This window comes from Neovison vison, chromosome 3, assembly GCF_020171115.1.
Source record: "Neovison vison isolate M4711 chromosome 3, ASM_NN_V1, whole genome shotgun sequence".
NCBI lineage: Eukaryota > Metazoa > Chordata > Mammalia > Carnivora > Mustelidae > Neogale > Neogale vison.
In genome coordinates, this window is record NC_058093.1 from 58,545,195 (window position 1) to 58,568,448 (window position 23,254).

The following is a 23,254-nucleotide window of genomic DNA, read 5'->3' on the forward strand; positions in this document are numbered from 1 at the left end:
TAGTAATTATCAAATGATTTCTGTGGCAAAGTCAAATTTGGCTTACATCACCTGAACAGAGTACCTTTTCTAAGAGAGGAGCTTGAAATAAATTCATTTATGTCATATTACTCACCTTGGTTAAAAAAAAGAGTTCCTGTATTCTTTTGATGATCAGTTCTCTCTTTTCATCATCTTTTATTAGATAGAAGTAGTGATTATACCATCTATACAATGGCACATGGCAGCCTAAGGTGGGGCTTACGTAGGATCAGAGAAAATGTGTGTGAGCACCCTACTCTGCCTTCTCGGTGAGAGCTAATTTCCTAGTCCCCCTAGTTTTGTTACTAGAGACTGGATTGAATGTACCTTCTTTTAATGTGTAACACTTCTGTATTACTTTTCTTTGGAGACTGGTCTTTGTTTGCAGACCCTCTGGTAGAATAATAATTAGAAGGAAGAAAAACTATCCTCAGCCAGTTCGTTCATTAAAGTTCAGAGTTTTTTCTCAAGTATAATAAATATATCAGAAACTTAAGAAACAAGAAAAAAATATGTTGATATCCAAAGCATTTTAATATTTACTTTGAAATTTCTGTGGCAGAAATTTTTATTGTTTCCAAATCTGAATGTTTTTTAAGATTTATTCATTTATTATTTTAGAGAGAGTGCACAGCAGGGAGGGGCAGAGGGAGAGGGCAAGAGAGAATCTCAAGCAGACTCCCCCTGAATGTGGAGCTTGATCCCATAACCCTGAGATCATGACCCAAGCCAAAATCAAGAGTTGGATGCTTATTTGACTGGGCCACCCAGGTACCCCTCCAAATCTGAATTGTTAATCCAGCTTAGCCCTTTCCTGTTCTGGGCCTCTGAGAAATGGCTTATCACTTTTTAAATTTTCTTCCCGGGCTTTTAAGCAAATTTGATTATTTCTAGTGACGGCTTTTCTCTGCTTCCTTCCCCCTTCCCCCTTTTAAACCCTTTCCTCACATTTCCCATTTTTCTTTTTTCTGCTCTTCTCTAGACACCACAAAACAGAGTTCATATACTCCGCTCAGCCGTGATTTTTCTTGACCCAATCATGAAAGTCTGTTCTGTCAGCCTTAGTAAGTTAGTACTAGCCTCCCCATACAGTCTAGTTTTCTCTTACATTATAATGTGTCGTCCTAAAAATCTCAAAATTTGTTTTGAAAACATTTGTTTTTCAGCGTTATGAAATGCCTTTACATTTGATCTGTTATCTGTTGTGTTGTTTTTTGGTTGAATTATATGGAATCTAGTTTCATACAGATATGTAATTGGGAAAGGGAAGAATATTTTAATAACCTTTTTAGAAATTGTGGCTATTTTTTTTAATGATTTTTAATAGATTTTTTATTTATTTATTTGATAGAGATCACAAGTAGGCAGAGAGGCAGGCAGAGAGAGAGAAGGGGGAAGCAGGCTCCCTGCTGAGCAGAGAGCCCGACGTGGGGCTTGATCCCAGGACCCTGAGATCATGACCAGAGCTGAAGGCAGAGGCTTAAACCACTGAGCCACCCAGGCGCCCCTGTGGCTATTCTCTTTTGATACCATACCAAAATTCAGTAAGTAGTAGTCTGTTAATTGTTAATTGCAATATAAAAGCTGAAATCAGTGAACTTTTCTACTGCTTTAAAAGCCAGTGGTCTGTTTGTACTTTAGATCTTTAACCTATGTGATTTTGTAGCATCATGAATTGGTTATTTGGAGAATATTGGTTCACTGAGCTATGCAGATCTTACAAATATTGACTATGATATAATGCTTAAAAATCATATTTAATATCGTACTGATGTCATCATAAAAATATTTTAAGGATTGGGCCGTTGTCAAGCTTACTGTAACAGGTATACATTCCCCAAGCTTTTAATTTTCACCTGAAAACTTAAATTTTTTTCATGGACAACAAATCTTGTCAGTTGTTATTTTGAAAGTGAGAGGCTAACTTCATTTGCTTTTGAGAATGTCTGAATAACCATAGCTTACATGTCAGTCATTTTTTTCAAGTGAAAATGGCATTCCATTAAAAAAGTGACTAGTTCAGCTTGCAACTCAAACAGTTGAACCAGTGCTAGTCCCCAAGACAACCTTTGTACTTTGGTATGAACAGAATTTGTCTGTATTTCCTGTTTTATCTCACACAGTATTTAAAAGCCAATAACTCGGGATCAAAATTTAGTAAAATTAATAATTTTTACTGTCGAATCAAGAAGAAAGCTTCGGACCCCCCCCCCAGGGATCCTTTTTTTTACTGAATGTGTGGCATTGAAGAGTACAGTGACTCCAGTTTAGTTCCATGGCCTCGATCATACTCAGGTGCCTGCAGTTTCACTCACTGTTGTTTGAGCGTCGTTAGTATAAAGGCCAACAAAGTAAAAAAGGCAAATAACATCTAATAGTGTTGTAATAAGAGTTGACTCCATGGATTTCAGGGTCAGGGATTTGATCTTCCCCTACTTACTAGCTGATAAGTTAGCCGGTTACTGCTTCAGGGGTGCTCTAAGAAACGAGACTCCTGAATCAGAGAAAAAGATTTTTATTATACACAGCACAACAAGCAAGAGCATTATTATTTGCTTTGGTCCCTCCTGGGGATGGGGAAGGGTAATGCAGTGAGACCAAGATGGATGCCTGCATACGCACGAGTTGCATCAAAGGTGAGAAACCCTGAGGTTGGGAGATTTATCTTTTTTTTTTTTTTTTTTAAAGATTTTATTTATTTATTTATTTGACAGAGAGATCACAAGTAGGCAGAGAGGCAGGCAGAGAGAGAGAGAGAGGAGGAAGCAGGCTTCCCGCTGAGCAGAGAGCCCGATGTGGGACTCGATCCCAGGACCCTGAGATCATGACCTGAGCCGAAGGCAGCGGTTTAACCCACTGAGCCACCCAGGCGCCCGGGAGATTTATCATTTTATAGCAAACAGTCAACAGCCTGTTCCTTGTCCAAGGGAGACATTATCTTTCAGGTTTACCCCCTGCAAACACAATCCCGAGAACTATCCCATGTAAATAACAGAGCCTTGTATTCTTGGCATATGCAGCAAAAATGTGCAGGGACACTCAGGTTCTATGTAGATTTCTCTCCCAAAATTAGATCCCCTGAAAAGATCTCAGGACCCTGAAAAGATCTCAGGGATACTAAGCCATATTTTGGGAACCAGCTTTTACCAGATTATAATTTTCTGTTAGAAAAATATGGCTTTTTCTCAGTAAGTTACTTCTCCTTTTTGTTTTTTTAAAAGAAGATTTTATTTGTTCATTTGACAGAGATCACAAGTAGGCAGAGAAGCAGGCAGAGAGAGAGGAGGAAGCAGGCTCCCTGCTGAGCAGAGCGCCTGATCCAGGACCCTGGGATCATGACCTGAGCCGAAGACAGAGGCTTTAACCCACTGAGCCACCCAGGCGCCCCATTTACTTTTCTTTCTATTGAAATAATGTCATGCTGTAAGAATACTTTAACATCTCCTGAGGAATCCTTATTTATGCAAAGAAGTTGTATTGCTTGTTCCTCAGTCCTTTTCACATTTATTAAATAATTGTTCTACATCTTTATCCTTTATGTTGTTGTTACATAAATTAACCCATTTATTATGGGCTAGCACTGTTTCAAATGGTGGAGCTCCTACTGGTCTTTCAACTATTTCAGTCTGCAGACTTTACGGTGATAGCAGAAGTGGTGTTGTAGGTCCAGGCACCACCATTTTCCTACAGGAACCACAAGGCCAGATCCCCAAAGTTCATCTTTTCACATTAGTTTTGCCGTAGAAGGAGCATACTTGGCATGCTGGTTTTTTTCAATCTTCACCATTTTCCCAAGGTGGGGCACCAGAACAGGACCTGTATTTACCAGTGATTCCAACCCTCTTGGTGTGTTCAGCCATGTCACCACAAACTAGATCTGAGCCTAGAGAGCTATATCCTTAGACTTGAAATCATAGTACCTATATATTGCTCCTGGTTATTTCTCTATACCTATTGTATTAAGTCTAGAACAACCTGAATTCTTATTCTAATCTGTTAAAGATAGTGTGGTGTCTGATACATTTCCTGGGGTATCCACAGAGCTCCAGACCTATAAAATGCTACATACTGTGTATTCTTTCTGACAATTTTTAAAGGCATAAGAATATTATGGGATCTGAAATCAACAGTAAGACAACCATTTAGCTTCATTAACCACAGAATTTCCAGCTAGCATTTTTCTCAGTATTGTATTTTAACAAGCTCTTAATGGGCTTGTAGTGTCCTTAAAGATATTTTACAGAATTTGGTCGGGGAGAGGCATGGAATGCTCACCTAATTTTTCATTTGTACCTAATATGTTATACTTAGGCAGTCCTGCCATGTTACAAACCTAAGTTTTTTACTGAAAGATTTTTTTCTACCCAAGATGGATATCTTTTGTTTTCTCTCTCTCATTTTGTTTACCTGTAGTGGTGTTGTGATTTTTGTATTGCAACTTAATTTTCATCTTAGTAATTCCCTATCAGATGGGTTTATGCACATTATTTCTACCCCTAATTGTCTGTACTATTTAACATTAGGAACAGTATATCTCCCTCTACATTGCATCCACTTAATGTTGCAGGGGCTCACTCACTTGTCCTTACTCCTACAGTGTGTCATCTGGAATTTACTTCTGCTGGATGGCCAGATAGCTGCAGTAACTCTTGCTTTCCTTCTTGCTACAGCTGATGAAACACTCTCTCCTCCTCTCGTCTTCAGGACAAAGTGGTAACTTTTTTCCTAAAGCTGAATCTAAAACTCGCTCCTTCCTACTTTTTTTCTATTTCTTTTTGACATGAAGAAGATAATACATCTTGGCATTTTATTGCCCTTTGTCAGACCTACAGTTTTGTTTTGAATTTTACTATTCCAGGAAAGTGTAATCTCACTTTCTTTAAGGTTTTATCTTACCATAAGATATTCTGATGCTAAGGAGAACATCCTTGTATTTAAAAAGGAAAATGAAGGTTAGAAGTATGAACCATATTTGAGGAAAAGTAATTAGGTTATGTTTTAAAACTTGGTCTACAGTAGACAACACAAGTGAAAAGGTATTGGATCAAAAGAGATGAGTGATTATAAAGAGAGAAGGAAGGGGTGCCTGGGTGGCTCAGTGGGTTAAAGCCTCTGCCTTCGACTCAGGTCATGATCCCAGGGTCCTGGGATCAAGCCCCGCATTGGGCTTTCTGCTCAGCAGGGAGCCTGCTTCCTCCCCTCTCTCTCTGCCTGCCTCTCTGCCTACTTGTGATCTCTGTCTGTCAAATAAATAAATAAAATCTTTAAAAAAAATTTTTTAAATTAAAAAAAGATAGAGAAGGGAGGCCTGCAAATATAGACTGTAGAAAACGAAAACTCAGTAAATTTGATGTGACAATGAATGGTAGAAAAGTATATAATGAGAGAAGAACATGTACCCATGTCTGAACCCTAGAGAATGCCCACCTGTATGGCCTTGGTCAGGGGGCAATGCAAATATCAAAGCTTAAGAAGAAACCTAAATAGTTATACTGGTAGCCCAAAAAAAATGTTTCAAGGAGGAGGGTATGGTCAGTAGTGTGAATACTGTCAAATCGGCAGTGAACAGAATGATAGCTTTAGGAAAAGCCAATGGATTGGTGATTAAGATTGGAAAATTATGGTGAAAGCTCAGAAAAATGAAGGAATTTTTTAAAAAAGCAAAAAATACCCTTGAGTTTGGGAGTTGGAGCTTCTGTATGAAGAATGAGTACCTAACCAGCTCTCTACAAATAGTATTAACTGTGGCAACATACACAGGAATAACTCCCCGAGGAACTGGACACTGAACTTTGCGTATTTTAGAAAGGAGTCAAATGTGGAGCAAGTAGTCACCTCAGAGTAAATTACTGATTTTCTGTAGTTCTGTCCTGAGGGTGGTCATAGTTGCAGTGGCTGAAATTGCAATAGAAAGCCCCACCATCATTCTGCCTGGAAGAAACAGGAAGGAGAATGAGCTCAGAATAAGCAGGGTCACCAGAGAGAGTGAAGGAGCCCCAGAGAGGAGAGAGCCAGAGAAGAAAGGACTCAGGCCAAGTCTCTGGCTGTACCCTGAGGTCATGGATGTGCAGGGGCAAATAGGAAGCAGTTTGCAGCTAAGGCTTCTAAGACAGAAGTGGTATCTGAATTGTCCTTCATCAGGTTAATTGCCTGCAAAAACATTACCACCCTTGGCACCATGTAGCATAATGTTGCCACAACATATTCACAATGTTCAGAGTACAGCCCAAAGTTATTCAATACATAGAGAGTCAGTTCTGCCCAATTTCAACGGAACACATCAACCCTAAGTGGATCTACATAGTGAAATTGTTAGACAAGGGATTTGAATCAGCTATGATTTAAAACCGTAACTATGCCCAGTCCTCTATTAGGATATTGTTCGGGGAGGGGGGTAGGAAGATAATTGAGGTTTTGAGAAGATAGAATTAATGATAAGATACTCTCCATTGTTATAGTTAACTTCTAATAGTAAGTTTGAGAAATAAACAATGAAATTTCAGTTAAGAAACTACTACCAGATTATTTCTAACAGCAAGTGAACTGGTTTGGCAGAACTCGAGTAAATCTATCTAGTTTATTTTCAAATGTAAATTTCTACTTGGACATTCTTGAGCACACAAAAAAAGGACATACCAAAGGTTTTTTCCCAGGCAAAATTTAAACATCAAAACTTGGCTTATCACTGCTTCTCAGTGAGAAATGTATTTGTTGTATGACAGGTTTTAGAATCTTAAAATTAGTTTGTACTGGTGTGATGTGTAAATGTTACCGTTCTGTATCCACCTCACCGTGCTAACTACTACTGAGCTGCCTTGGCAGCTAAGTCCTATACTTGAGAAGTTAAGAGCCTAGACTGATGTATCTGGGGTTCCACTTGCAGCTACTCCATCTACTGGACTGTAGGCAAATTATTGGACCTCTTCAGAGCCTTATTTACTATGGCAAACTTTAAAATCAAAGTATCTAATTCACAAGATTATGTGAGTTAAGTTAAATAATAAATGCAAATTGCTTAAATAACAGCTATTTTCATAAAGATATTTTCAGTTCAACCTGGTAATGGTATAACATAAAATTTGTGGTTAATATTTGAAGATGATTTTTCCAAGTCAGTTCATTTTAAATCTAGTGTTTGGAGAAGGGTAGGACCAACTTTTATAAATTGGTCATTTAAGGTATTCATTTTCTATTTTGCATAAAGAGCCATTCTCACAATTTGATATTTCTTCTTAAGAAAATAAATTCAGAAAGATGTGCAAAAGGAACCTAATGCACAGTTAAGTTTCAAAAGACAGACTGTAGGGGCGCCTGGGTGGCTCAGTGGGTTAAGCCGCTGCCTTCGGCTCAGGTCATGATCTCGGGGTCCTGGGATCGAGTCCCGCGTCGGGCTCTCGCCTCAGCAGGGAGCCTGCTTCCCTCTATCTCTCTCTCTGCCTGCCTCTTCGTCTACTGGTGATATCTCTCTCTGTCAAATAAATAAATAAATACTTTAAAAAAACAACAACAACAACAAAAGACAGACTGTAGAAAAGTATTAATCTCTCTTAAGCTTCAAATTAATAGAATTGAAATTATAGTCATTGTGACAGTACTGGTAAAGGATTTTAACTTTTTTTTTTTTAAAGAATGTTTTATTGTAGCACTGATAAACCAGAATCCTGTGAAGAACTTGGAAGTAATTGGGATATTTAATTTTATCCTTATATTGTTTATTTTCTTGCTGCTTCCTTCAGAACCCTGGAATGGGTCCCATTTTGCCTTGAAATTGTTCCTGCACTGGCAGTAAGTTTGCCTGGCACACTGTGTCATGCCAAACAGACAAGACTTGTAGGATTTGTATTCCTCTTGCTTTGCTAGATTTTCAGTAATATTAATGAGGGTGAGAGAACCATGGATTTCATACAGCCACGAATTCTTATAAATATAGTTTTCTTATATTTTTTTATTTGCCCTTTGTCCTCAAACTTTTTTTACTATGCCTTTATATTCCCATCAAGTCTCTTTTTTGTAATTTTTTGGTCATTCTTTTTTTTTTTTTTTTTTAAAGATTTTATTTATTTATTTGACAGGCAGAGATCACAAGTAAACAGAGAGGCAGGCAGAGAGAGAGAGAGGAGGAAGCAGGCTCCCCGCTGAGCAGAGAGCCCGATGTGGGGCTCGATCCCAGGACCCTGGGATCATGACCTGAGCCGAAGGCAGAGGCTTTAACCCACTGAGCCACCCAGGTCATTCTTTCCACCTTAATCTCTTCCTTGTCTCAGCCCTTTTCTCACTTTCTCCCTGTTTTAGCCATATTCAGTGCTTGACTTTACCCTAACATCTTTGTCTCAATATATCTAAAACTGTTAAAAAATACTCAACCTCAGCTTCTCCTTTAACATTTCATTCTTCGTTTCAGTAATCTAAGTGATAAGTGAATTCTTGTTTTCAGATTGTTTTTCTACTGCTCATTTATTTCTCCTTTTTTTTTTTTTAAGATTTTATTTATTTATTTGACAGAGAGATCACAAGTAGGCAGAGAGGCAGGCAGAGAGAAAGGAGGAAGCAGGCTCCCTGCTGAGCAGAGAGCCTGATGCGGGGCTCCATCCCAGGACCCTGGGATCATTACCTGAGCTGAAGGCAGAGACTTAACCCAGAGCAACCCAGGCACCCCTCTCCTTTTTCTTTTTTCTTTCTTTTTATTTTATTTCTGGAAAGAAGAGGGTGGAGGACATGCAGGAGCAGGAGGGAGGGGCAGAGAAAGAGGGAGAGGCAGACACCCTGCTGAGTAGGGAGGCTGAATGCAAGGATTGATGCCAGGACCCTGGGATCATGACTTGAGCGGAAGGCAGAGCTCTCTCCCTGGCTGAGCCAGCCAGGCTCCCATTTCTCATTTTTCTGTAGAAGACTTATCAAGCACAGTTTATATTTTCTTTACTAATCCATCCTATCTTATCCTGGTTTATTTCTTGAATTACATTATTCTAAGTAAGAGCATAGCTTTCTTTTCTGTTTTAAAAGTATAATTTTAGGGGCGCCTGAGTGGCTTAATCGGTTAAGCGTCTGCCTTGGGCTCAGGTCATAATCTCGGGGTCCTAGGATGGAGTCCTGAATGGGACTCCCTGCTGAGTGGCAAGTTGGCTTCTCCTTCTCTCATTGCCCCTCCCCCACACTCTTGCTCTCTCTTGCTCTCTCAAATAAAATCTTTAGAAGTAAGTAAATAAAATCATAATTTTACCAAGCCTCATTCAGAAACAAAATCGAGTATTGGCTACACTCAGTTTCCTCAGCCATCTAAAAATAAATATTCCTTTTGCATCAACTAAATTTTAGAGGGAATCTTTGGTATGAACACTGAAATAGAATGATAGTCATTGTTGTAGTTCAAAATGTGTCATTGCAGACTTACCGCTTTATTTATTGTTAGCCTTTTAAAGTTTAAATTCATATAGGAGTGATACGTTGTATTAATGAATGTAGTATTATCTTTAAAAGTTTCATAACAAAGTTTTATTTCCTAACCTCAGTTGCTTAAAATTTTTAAGAAAAAACATAATTTTGAACTTAAATTTTATTGCATTTCCCCCTGCTTTATGGAGTTATAATTATCAAATAGAAAATGTATATATTTTCAGTTTACAATATTATATACTTTTTAAAAATTTATTATTTATTTGAGAGAGAGAGAAGGGCTGGGAGAGGCAGAGAGAAAGAGAATTTCAAGCACACTTCCTGGTGATTCTCAATCTCATGACCCTGAGATCATGACCTCAGCCAAAATCAAGAGTCATACAATGATACATACAGTGGGGTAGTATTAACTACAACCACTGTGCTATACATGACTTCATACATCTTCAGAACTTACTCATCCTGCATAACTGAAACTTTGTACTCTTTGACCGACATCCCTCCACCATTTCCCCCACCACCACTACCACCCCGAACCCTGGCAACTACCATTCTACTCTTCTACTCTGTAATTCTATGATTTTGGCTTCTTTATAGTTCACATATAAGTGAGATCATTCAATATTTGTCTTTCTGTGCCTGCTTCATTAGGATCATGTCCTCCACATCCATGTTGTCTTAAATGACATGATTTCCTTTTTTTTTTTTAAGGTTGATATATTCATTGTGTGTGTGTGTAATTTAGGGATACTGACCCTTCGCATAGTTGAAAATCTACATATAATTTTTGACTTCCCAAAAACATAACTACTAGTAGCCTACTGTTGACCAGAAGCCTTACTGATAACATGGTCGACTAACATATTTTATATATGTATTATATACTGTATTCTTGGAGTAAAATAAGCTATAGAAAATAAAATATTAAGAAAATCATAAGGAAAATACATTTACAGAAGTATACTGGGTATACTGAAAGAAATCTGCATAGAAGTGGACCTGCACAGTTCAAACCAATGTTGTTCAAGGATCAACTGTACAGTATTCCATTGTGTATGTGTGTGTGTTATATATATATATATATATATATATATACACACATATACATATATATATATACACATAGTACATTTTCTATATGTATTCATCTGATTGTGGACACTTAGGTTGAATCCATATTTTGGTAATTGTAAGTTTTCTTTATTTTTCAAATTGGTTTATAAAAGGCTTTCACTTTTAGTGCTAAATATTAAAAAAAGGCAAGCATTGGTGGAAACCTACATTTCTTTCTTTTAAGATTTTTTTTTTTTAAAGATTTATTTATTTATTTATTTGACAGAGAGAGATCACAAGTAGGCAGAGAGGCAGGCAGAGAGAGAGAGGAGGAAGCAGGCTCCCCGCTGAGCAGAGAGCCCGATGCGGGACTCGATCCCAGGACCCTGAGATCATGACCTGAGCCGAAGGCAGCGGCCCAACCCACTGAGCCACCCAGGCGCCCCCTACCTAACAGATCCTGGACTCCCAACATACACACACACACACACACACACACACTCACACACACACAAAGTTTTCCATTATCTTTGCATGAAGAATAAATCTGGTTTGGGACTAACAAAAATATTAGCCACTTTTTCTTTTCCCTCCTTAAATACCATTGCATATTCAACTGGCCCTGGAACATATATTTTTTTATATGATACCCATCTATGAGAAACTTAAATTGATTTACACTAAAACAAAATTCTCCCAATTCACATAAGAGGCAATTTAAGGAATCATTTCACAACATCTTTCAACTGTTTTAAATGGGTTTATCTTAATGATTTAGTTGAATGACTTATCCAGCGCCATAGTGGAAGTGTAAATGAAAAGTACGACGTGTAAAGCTCTTATTTCAGTATTCATTCCACAAGTTCGGCATTTCCAAACTAGTACTTGGAACATTTTATAATGTTAAGTATTTTAAGTTTTAGTACCTCAAAATAAACTCATTTGTTGAATGATTTAACGTTTAAAGTCTCCTAAAATATAATGTTCAAAGTTCCCTTGCTTTCTTATTTGAAGTTGCAGTAGCTTCAGCTTCCTGCAGTGCAGGGTCCGCTTGGATAATATTTGAGAATAGAAAGAAAAGAAGTTATCTCTTTTAATGTTTACTTACTCTCTGGGATGCTCCACGAACTGCATGGTCTTTATTAAGTAAAGTAATTTAGCATTGAAAAGCAAGTCTTGAGTTTCTGGGGATAATGTTGGAGTTGTCATTGACAACACTAATTCTACATCTTTTGAAAAATAAATGATTGTTTTCAGAAAGTTGTGTCAAATAGCTACAGTAGAAAATAGCACTGATGCATTATACCCATTCTAGATAAACCCTGCTTCCCAATGTCAGAACTGCTCACCATTTTTGTCATTTGCTGAACATATTAAAATATTCCTTTTGAAATTTTTGGGGGGGATGCTGGAGACCAGAAATTTTCATTCAGACTATATCAAAAGTTTTATTTGCTATAAATGACAGAAGATGCAGTGTATTGCTTAGTACAATTGTAATGTTTTTCTTCAACAACAATAATAATAATAGTATGCAGGGGCCTTGTTCCTAATCCCAAAAAAGTTGAAGACCTTAAATTTACGTAATTCATGGAAATTTCTCAGTAAGAGAGTCCTCCCTTTACCCCCTACCATTAACCCACACCAGTTATCAAATTTAAATGTCAGAGGGCCACCTGGGTGGCTCAGCCTGTTAAGCGGCTGCCTTCAGCTCAAGTCATGACCCAGGGTCCTGGGATTGAGCCCTGTAAAGGGCTCCCTGCTCAGCGGGGAGTCTGCTTCTTCCTGTCCCTGCTGCTCCCCTCCAGCTCCTACCCCTACTCGTGCATGTACCTGCACTTTCTCTCAAATAAATACATAAATAAAATCTTTTTTAAAAAATCTAAATGTCAGAGTAGTAGGTTGACACAGGTTATTTGCCAAACCATAAAAAGTCTATCATTCTTTTCCTTCCTCTTCCTTCACCTTCATCTCATCTCCACTTTCACCCCGTTTGTTTTTAAGATTCCTTTAACATCAGAAGCAATCATTCCAGGTACTGATCCCCAAATGAGTCCTTTGGAAAATGAAATAGTCTTTATGACTTTCTGTAAATATCTTCATTTAAAGGTTAAAATTACATAGCACAGCTTGAACACCGCAGGTTTGAGCTGAGTGGGTCTGCTTCTATGTGGATTCTTTTTTAACAAATACAATACTGTAAATGTATTTTCTCTTCCTCCTGATTTTTGTAATAACATTTTCTCTAGCTTTGTTACAAGAATACAGTGTATAACATACAAAATATCTGTTTCTGGTATGTGTAAGGCTTCTAGTCAATAGTAGGCTATTGGTAATTAAGTTTTGGGGGAGTCAAAAATTACACATGGACAGGCGACTGGGTGGCTCAGAGGATTAAGCTCTGCCTTCGCCTCAGGTCAAGATCTCAGGACCTGGGATCAGCCTCGCATTGGGCTCTTCCCCCTCTCTCTCTGCCTACTGCTCTGCCTACTTGTGAGATTATCTCCCTCTCTCTCTCTCTCTCTGTCAAATAAATAAATAAAATCTTTTTTTAAATTACACATTGATTTTATATATGGGGGTTGACAGTTCTAACTCCACATAGTTCAGAGGTCAACTATACTTCTTTTTGGTCCTTTCTGGCTCCTAATAAAATAATGTATGAGAATTTCTAATAGTAAATTTTTTAAGGAGACTAGTCATTTCATTTAATCATATTTTATTTTGATTTAACATAAAGTTGTCAAGTGTTTCTGTCCTCTTAATATTACCTTTTCTCTAATTTTGCTGATACAAATTTAATATAATTAAATATAATTTAATATATTATAATTTAATGTATTAAATTTAATATATAATATATTTATAATATGATTTACTATATAGTATAATATAGATAATTTAATATGATATAATTTATTTAATATATAATATATATAACTTATTATATAATTATATACAAATAATGTTTTATATATAATATCTTTTAATATATTTAATATGTTTATATTAAATATAGTTTATATCTTATATATTTATATAATATAATTTAATGTAATATCTTTTCTTTTTTTTAAGTATGCTCTATACCCAATATGGAGCTTGAACTCATGACCCTCAAGATCAAGAGTCACACGCTCTGCTGTGTGAGTCAGCCAGGCACCCCTTAATAAAGTATATATATAACATATATAATATAGTTTGCTTTCATACTTGTGTCATCCTGAATGGTTGGCTGTCTTAAAATGTTGCCTTTTTTCCTAGTCCACACTAAAATCCGTTGAGTGTTTAACTGTACATAACAGTAATGAAAAACCTTGTATACTGCTTTTAAAAGCAAACTGTAAAAATGTCTTCTACTGTGACTGCTTTGCAAGCTCAGTAAAGTGCTTTTAATCCAGAAGAAGACATGGCCTAAATGTTTTCCAGACAGAAAGTGTGCAGCAGCAAATGGTATTTATTTTACCTTAGTGTGACAACATGAAGTATATAAAATCACTAACTGTTTGGGTTGCCGAGATTTTATTTTACTAATTAAAGGAATACTGTATTTTAGAAATGTTAAGCAAACACTGTTAAGAAAAAACTAGAATAGTAAAGCAATAAACTGAAGTAAATTGGGGACGCCTGGGTGGCTGAGTGGGTTAAAGCCTCTGCCTTCGACTCCCGTCATGGTCTCAGGGTTCTGGGTCCTGGGATCGAGCCCTGCATCGGGTTCTCTGCTCAGCAGGGAGCCTGCTTCGGCCTCTCTCTCTGCCTGCCTCTCTGCCTACTTGTGATCTCTGTCTGTCAAAAAAATAAATAAATCATTTTAAAAATTTTAAAAACTGAAATAAATTGGAGAAGATATTAATTTTTTTAAAAAATTAGAATCAAGGCTTTTTCTTAATAAATGAAACTCCTAAGAAACTGAAAGAACTTAAAGCAAAATTAAAAGGATTTATACTCAGATGATAAGAAACAGTGAGATAAAATCATCAATTTTAATAATGGCTACAGTGACCAAATACAAATGTCGCTAAATACAAATGTCCATGGTTTTAGTTTGAACTTAAATAAGACCTATAAAGTTTTGGTAGACTTATAATTTATAAAGACATCTTCAAATCTTTGAATTTGTGTTTGTGTCTTTAGAAGATACACAAAGTTTTCTAGGTATGATTAACGATTTTTTAAAAAAATCCAAACCATGCAGTGGATTTATTACATGTTCTTTAATGTTGACTTTTAAGTGTCAGAATAAATGTAATACCAGAATAAGCCACAGGGTGGGAGTGAAAGGCAAGAACTTAGCTTCAGAAAGTAGCTTAAATACATCGTTGTGCTAGCTTTAATATGCTTGTTAAATACTAAGGTGCTGTAGCTTGGTTTTCTTTCTACCTCTAAATATAGCTGCATTCCTCAGCAAAGAATATGTAACAAAATACAAAAACATTGATTTAAACATCTAGGCCAATAATGGGAAAGAAGTAATTGCACATACTACAGGTTTTTTCCCTAGTTGCTGGTCATGCCAGGTGCTTGATAATCAAAGTAACAATTTCAATCAGTACTTGAATTTGAAAGTTCTTGAATTGTCAGTACTGGAAATAGTAATTACAGAAGTTACCAGAAATACTTCTTGTCTCCATCCTATTTTTCTACCTTAATTTTCCTTTTTCCTGATCTCATTTAAAGAAAAAAAAATTATATATACCTATAAGCTACCTAAATATACTTTTCCATGAGGAAGGTGAATTTTCCATTGTATTTTCTGTTAACCCATTCTCATTTGAGTTTAGAAGCAATTTAAAGTGGTGATTATTTTGTATCTTTAAGGTAAGAAGACAAGAGGTTTCTTCTCCTAGAAAAGAAACTTCACCAAGGAGTCTTGGCATTCCTTTATTCCATGAAAGGTAGTTCTATATCTTTTTTTTGCCAACTCTAAATATCATGAATTTTGAAATATATTTTTATTTACATATTTTTAAACTTTGAAATTATAACAAAATAACAGCCCTTTAGAACTAGAAGAGACCAACCCAAGGCTCCTCCAGGTTAAAATGACATATATAAGTCATACAGTGAATAGCAGAGATGGATTTAAAAACTAAATTAAAGCTCTAATATTTACTAAAGTATTAAGCCACATTATTTTATATGGACAGATTTAATGTAAAATGAGGAACATTTAATTTTCTTCTATTTAAAATGCTTACTGAGAACAAAAATCAATACATTGAAATTTCTAATGTGAGAATGAGACAACCAGCAAAAGTGTGATTTATGAACAAGTAGATATGCTAGTCTGTGCTACATGTATATATCAGAACTTTTTTTTTTTTTTTTGGTATTAGAACTTTTAATTTGTTGCTTACTTTGTGCCTTTGTTCCTGGTTGGAGAAACATTAAAGTAATTATTAAAGTAATTCTTTGGGACATTTTCTAGGATGTTAAAATAATTTTTTTAAACTTTAACCTTTCATTAAATATTTTGTGGTATATAAAATGATGCTATTTAAGTTTAATAATGATTTTAAAATATTTGAAGGTAAAGCTTTATATTTTAAAATATTTATTTTTAGGGCTTCTATAGAGAAGACTTTCCAGGATCTAAAAGAAGAATTTCATAGATTATGCATGCTAGCAAAAGCACAAAAAGACCACTTAAGCAAACTTAATGTACCTGCCCCTGCAACTGGTAAGGTTTGATTTAACACACAGTAGTAGTAATTTGATTGATTTAAATTTATTTCTTTTTGATTGTGAAAATATTTCTAAATGCTTATTAAGTGCTAAGGATCTGCAATTTGCACCTCCCACCACTTATAATGGGTAAGTGCTGTCTAAGTTTTGTATTGTATTACATTATCTAAAGATTGGCTTTTTTTTCTTTATTGTGTGTGGGACTTTATAGAATGAATTGAGTGATGTAATTACTAATCATCTGAATGAGAAGTCCCACCTTGGAAGAAGTACAAAACAAATATAGAAAGTCTTTCTCAAGGTTTTCAGTTGCTATTTGGGGGTTTAATTAAACATTAATTCATAGGTTAGTAAGCAACCGTGAACTACCATATATAAGCTAAGTAAAATTATAACATCAGGTTTGTTTTTAACTTCTGCTTGAAAGTTGATTGAACACTATGGATTTTTATAATTCGGTTTCAGAAATAAACATTTCACATTTCATGAGGCCAGTTCTGTTGGAGATATGAAGTACAAATTTAGTATAAAATATAACTTAAAAGGAACATCTGTGTTACACATGTGTTACAGTGTGTGTTTTAAAGCCTTTACCCTTTCCTAAAACCCCAGCCTGGTGTTTGCTTCAGTCGTTCATATGAATAGCAAAATGTCAGGGATTGAATCTGGCTACCAAGCACTTCTGTAAACAAAAGGAAGGTAAACTGATCATTTAAAATGATAAATTCTCCTTTACCTTTGTGATTTGAGATATTCTCCGTACCATTCCCAGGAGATGTGATTTACAGTTTTCACTCTGAAAGATGTTGCAGCAGTGCTGTTACCCCTTTAATTAAAGATCACTTTCCATTTCTAACAGCTCTTATATCTGGGCTATTTAAAAATCATTTTATAGTGTAAATTTACTTTTTGCATACTACTACCACTTTATTTTCAGAAAAGGTACACAATGTGGTAGAGAAGCAAAACAGTCTGTGTAGACCGACATCATTTATTTGTTCCCCTTTCCCTTCTACCTCCCCTAAAAGAACTCTAATTCTTTCACCTGAATCTTTGTCGTTTTCATGAAAAATTGATCTTTTGTGTAGACTCAAGGTAAGAAGAATTATTTTTATTTAAAATATACTAGCTATAGAGATGCAGTACATAGAATTCATAAACATTGTTTTTTTAACATCAGCATCTTTTCAAAACATTGTAATGGTGATATATTCATTGTTACACAGAGAACCTACCCCATTATCAATGGCTTAATACTTTGACCATTTTTAAATTGCACAGGTCTAAATCTGAGTATATATCTGTCAACTAGGACACTGAGTGTTTAACTTCAATTTCTTCCCCACTAAAACTGCTTCCTAATGTTATTTTTATGTTTTATATTAAACATGTCACAAATAATAAATACAACATTATTCTTGAAATATTCTAGATCTGTGTCCCACAGACTCCAGGAAGTTTTGCTGGGTCCAAACAAAGACCAAAATATTAAGTAGTATTCTGGTAGTAGTAGGTCAAAAAGGGAAAGAAAGAAATATTTTGGGAAAAGATGACTATTCAGACTTTATAAGGATGAACATTACATTGAATAAAAATTTAAAGAAACCACTTCAAATGTGATTTGCATAATACAGCTGGAAATTAGCATTATTGTCCCCATGTTATTTTTTGTGAAAATTTCACTTCTAGATAAATAAACATATGATTCATGAAAATTGCTGAGTTAGTAGAATTGTACAGTTCCTTTTCCATTTTTCTTCTCATTCACTTACAGCAATAATCTTGTGAAGGGATAAAGATAAATGTATGTTTAAGCAAATGTGGCTTCATAAAAAGTATTATTTGGTCCATAAGGAGGGTCCTATTTCAGGAGAGATCGTGAGAGTAAAATATAGGATTACAGGTTACAAACAACCATCAGATCTTTTTCTTTTGTCAGTATTTTAATTCTTGGTAATTAAACCAAGAAGTAGTCTAAATGGACAGCCTGTACTTAAAATTTGGAAATCTAAAAATGTTTCTCATTTTGGTTTTTTTCTTTCCTTGCGAAAGTAAGTATTCTTGAAATAAACAAAATAGGAAAGCAATTTGCTCCCCCTGATCATGTTTCTCAGTGTCAGGATGACAAGTACTTTTCTGTACCTCATTTAATTTTTTTTTTTTTTTTTTTTTTTTTTAAGTAACTCATTGCTGAAACAGATTAGGTCAGAAAATTACTTTAATGTGGCTGAAGTATGCCTGCTAGCTATACAAAAAGAAAATACCTGCTTTATTTTAGCTGTTTTGAGTTTTCCAGGTTTTATTCACAAAGGGGATAGGTCAGCTACTGGAAGAGAAATTCAGAATACATTTCTATCATTTTGGAGGCTCTTCTGTACATACAGAAAGCAACATGTTGGACTTAGCTTAGTGGTTCAGACCACAGGCTCTAGAATTAGGTTGCCTGGGTTCCAGTGCCAGATCTACCACTCACTCATTAGCTGTGAAGCCTTAAAAGTAATCTCTTCATGTCTCAGTTTCTTCACATGTAAAGTGGGGATACTATAGTGCCTACCGTGTGATTATTTTGAGTATGAAATGAATTAGGGCATATACAATGATTATAACAGTGCATGGCACATAGAAGTGCTATTAATTTTAATAGTTGTCATTATCATCAGCAGCAGATTCTTCATCATCCTTCCTGTTCTTGTGAACATCATTTTGATAAGTATTTCCTCCTCACTGTTAGGGAATTTGGTTACCTCAACATTTGATTTTCCTGATTTGTTTTTTTTTGTTTGTTTGTTTTTGTTTTTTAAAGATTTTATTTATTTGACAGAGAGAAATCACAAGTAGGCAGAGAGAGAGAGGGGAGAAAGCAGGCTCCCTGCGGAGCAGAGAGCACGACGCGGGGCTCGATCCCAGAACCCTGGGATCATGACCTGAGCGGAAGGCAGAGGCTTTAACCCACTGAGCCACCCAGGCACCCCTCCTGATTTGTTTTTTGCAATTAGCAAATGTTACCTACAAAGAAAGTACTATTTCCTAGAATTTCCTGCTACTGTTATGTCTACTATCAAGAAAAATAACTCTAGTTAATGGACTTTAAGACACCTCCAAGGACAAAGAAATCCTGCCACACAGTTGAGCTTGGTCTCAGTTACTGTACCACTCCCAGTCACAGACAGATTATCTGGTGAATGTAAACTGTTATACTATGCTCTGTTGGGAACAGAATACAAATTCATTTAGAATACATTTGTGGACAGGGTAATGGGGTTAAGTGGGAGACAAAATATAGCTGAAGATCTTAAGAAACCTACTTTAATGGGAGAAAGAACAGTATACTTGGAAACATAATGCAAGGTGTTTAACCCTCAGGGCCACCCAAGAATCATGCCTAAAACAGTCTTGGGGAGCCAGAGAGAGCTGTGAGAGAAATTAATGTCTACAACCAAGAAATGAGAGACAAAGAAGAGTTAGGTAAAAAGTAGTTGGAGAGGACACTTCAGTCAGTCTGCACAGTGTGTACACAGGCCCAAAGGCAGGAAAGCATGGCTGTTTTGGAGAACTGTACAAAGTTCCACACCATTAGAGTTTGGTGAAAGGTAAGAGCATGGAGAGCCGACCAGGGGCTGGTCATGAACAGTTCTATATGACTTTTCTGAGGGATGCGGCTTTGGAGAGTCATGAAAAGATTTTATTAGGAAGGTAATGACCTTCCTAATGACCAGATTTATATTTCAAAAAAAAAAAAAAATAGGGAGCAATGTAGAGAATGAATTGGATATGAGCTAAATTTAGAGGCAAAGAAGCAGTTCAGAGGCTGTTGTAAACGAATAAGATGGTATGTACTAAAGAGAGGTAGTAACTATATAAGAAGATAAACCAAAGAAGTTTGTTGCACTGCACTGCTATCATGACCAAGCAGAAAATACCTCGTGTTGGAATGTGCTGTGGCAAAAGATGGAAAGGTGGCATGAGACTGCAAGGACCTAGGGAAAGGAACTGACATTTGTTAAGTGCCTACTAACCTGAACAGAATTGTGCTGGGGGCGCGCTGTTTCAGTCAGTGTCCTTGGGAAAGCTTCCTTTTGTGAGGGTCCAACTTCTCTAGTGACTGCCTTTTTAAAGTGATTTTTTTTTTTTTAATTTCTACCTTTTGTCCATTTAATGAAAATCACACATTACCAATCTCCAGCCTTAACTGTCTTCTTGGGTAAAATTATGGAGCACAGTTTAGCTTTTTCTGATGTCTCAGGATCACCAACATGGAGAGTGCTTTGATCATTGTTTTTTTGCATCGAGAAATGTAGCTCTTACTGGCCCTACACCAGAGTATAGTGTTTTCTGAGTTGTTATATCTGCCTTTTTGTTTTTCTTGTCTCCTCTTATGCTTTTAGCTCTTGTTGATAGCTATATCTGTCTTCAACAACTCCTATCCCTACCTTTTAATTTGCTGCTTCTAACCAGCTCTGAGCTAGGGAAATATCACCAAGCTTGTTAGAATAAATCTAAAAAGAGAATAAGAGCAAAATGCATGTATCTGTGGGCCTTTTGGCTCTAATTCTGACTCCTCAGAAGCTCTATTTACTTACTTTCTAGCTCTTGCCTATGTCCTAGAGAGCTGGATTTGTTCTAGAGAGCTGAATTTGTTCAAGAAGCAGCTTCTTGTTAAATGAGCTGCAGAGGCCATGGTATCCTACCTGATACCTACCTACTAGCTTCAGAGGTCTGTATATAAAATGAGAGAATTATGTATTCACACACAGTTTTCTGAACATGCATCCCAAAATTTCATCCTTCTTTTGCCTCTGCTCTTTTTCCCCTACCCCCACCACTGCTACTTCCTCACATAAGGATTATTGAGAGAACACACAATGGCTAAATTGATTGGTGAAACACTGTGTCACACAGTGATATTAGGGGTAATAAATGGCTAATCCGCGTAAATTCTTAACCTGTCTAATGTTACATATGCCTAGTAAGGATTTTCCTTTTTAACAACTTATTTGTCTGAGCAGGCTCACAGTTGCAGCTTCCATTACTGACAAAATGTTTAAATGTATACACTACAAGCAAATGTTTTTTTAAGCATAGAGCAGGATAACTGTGAAAAAGATGCAAAGCTTATAGCAAAAGACCTAGGGAAAGACAAAGTAGTTTAACTGTGACTAATAAACTGCATTCCAGTTCACCCATTGGAGACTGCTAATATGCCTGTGGAAGCTGGTAGCAATTGTAAAAAATCCCAGTTGTCTTCAGTTGCTGTAAAAACCAATAGAAAAAATAATGCTCCTCTGTCCAAAGCTAATTGAACGTTCAGATTTTTAAGAATGATTGGAATGCAACTGTTTTCCTTTTGTGTTCTTTTCCCTGCAGAAGCACAGTGCTCTCTCCCTATACAGTGTACGGATAAAACAGATAAACAAGAAGCGCTGTTTAAGCCTCAGGCTAAAGATGATATAAATAGAGGTGCACCATGCGTCACATCTGTCACACCAAGAGGACTGGGCCGAGATGAGGAAGATAGCTCTTTCGAATCACTTTCTAAATTCAATGTCAAGTTTCCACCTACGGACAATGACTCTACTTTTTTACATAGTACTCCAGAAAGACCCAATATCCTTGGTCCTGTCACATCTGGGGCAGTGTGCCAGGATAAATTTAATATGGAGTTCAGAGACAACCCGGGAAACTTTGTTAAAACAGAAGAAACTTTATTTGAAATTCAGGGAATTGACCCCATAGCATCAGCTATACAAAACCTTAAAACAACTGACAAAACAAAACCCTCCAATCTTGTAAACACGTGTATCAGGACAACTCTGGATAGAGCTCCGTGTTTGCCACCTGGAAACCATAATGCATTATATGTAAATACATTACCACTTCAGGACCCATCTGATGCACCTTTTGCTTCACTTGATTCCCCGGGAAAAGCTATCCGAGGACCACAGCAGGTAACCATTTTGCATTAACAAATATATTATGTGTGAACACACATTTTGCCATACATGCACAGAAATGCATCTTTTTAAGGTTATCAGTCATCTTTCTTAAACTAATGACTAGCTACAGTTAAGGGTTCTAATAAAAAAAATAAAAAATAAAAATTAAAAAAAAAACAGGTCCTGTAATAAATGACATGAAATTAGAAGCTGAATATGGTAAAGCTCTATTATAAAGTACCTTAAAATGTAGGGCACATTTTAAAATATATGTCAGCTTTATCCATACCTAGTGTGTGTTGCTTTCTTAGTCCCTTATTCAAAGCTTTTTACTCAGCATCAGTGTTAAAATAGGATTCTTTGTTAAATTTCATACTGTGAAACAAATGGTATTTTTTTATTAAAAAGTTTGTGTGTGTCATTTCCCTCTTTACAAGGATGCATGTTTTTCATAAGTAAATAATTGTATCGTGTATTCCTGTTTATCAGAATAAGTGAACTGTCTTTATCTAATATTTCCATTACATTTTCTGTCATACAGTACGTAGAACTGTAGGGTTTGGTTTTGGTTTCTAATCTGGCAATGAACATGCAGCCTAATATATTTTTTAAATAGTCTCTATATATGTGTGATTTTAATCAAACACTTCAATGTTTCTAAAGCTCACAGACTACTCACAGCCCCCCAGTCTACTACTACCCTCCCATTTATCCAGGTTCTATCACAGAATGATGCACTTAGTTTAAAAAAAAAAAAAAAAAGTGAAAATTAGTGCCTGAAAGCAAATGAAAAATATATAATTGTTAAAATAAGCAGAAGCTTGTGAAAATACAGAAGGGTGCAAATCTCTGTATAATTTGCACACATTTGTTTAATTTCTCTTTGCCTTTAGATATTTATTTTTAAAAATCCAACAATTTGATGAATACCCTTTGGCTTTCTAAGTACTGGTATAGGTTACAGACTTTTAAATCAGCATACAAAAGAGGCAGTAGTCAAGCTCTGTGGTATTTTAGTAGTGAGGAAAACTAGGCATCTCTGACAGTAAGCTTTAATTATAAACTCACAATGTTCTACATTGTGCCTATTTCACATCATAGTCTCAATTATAGTTACTACTAAATGAAACAAATTAAACAATTTCTTTTATTACAAGTAGAATTCCTGT

At 36.0% G+C, this 23,254-nt stretch overlaps 1 protein-coding gene and 1 pseudogene across 5 annotated transcripts in view; one reads left to right on the top strand and one right to left on the bottom strand.

Annotated features, from left to right (window-relative positions):
* TANK (TRAF family member associated NFKB activator) overlaps positions 1-23,254 on the top strand; it is a 91,566-nt gene that overhangs the window by 65,091 nt on the left and 3,221 nt on the right. For all 5 annotated transcript variants that reach the window (XM_044242195.1, XM_044242197.1, XM_044242196.1 and 2 more), the window contains exons 5-7: positions 15,286-15,362; positions 16,032-16,147; positions 21,517-22,097. In XM_044242195.1, the coding sequence (XP_044098130.1) occupies positions 15,286-15,362; positions 16,032-16,147; positions 21,517-22,097 (774 nt within the window). The remainder of the gene's footprint in view (positions 1-15,285; positions 15,363-16,031; positions 16,148-21,516; positions 22,098-23,254) is intronic.
* On the bottom strand, positions 3,499-3,881 carry LOC122902531 (annotated as a pseudogene).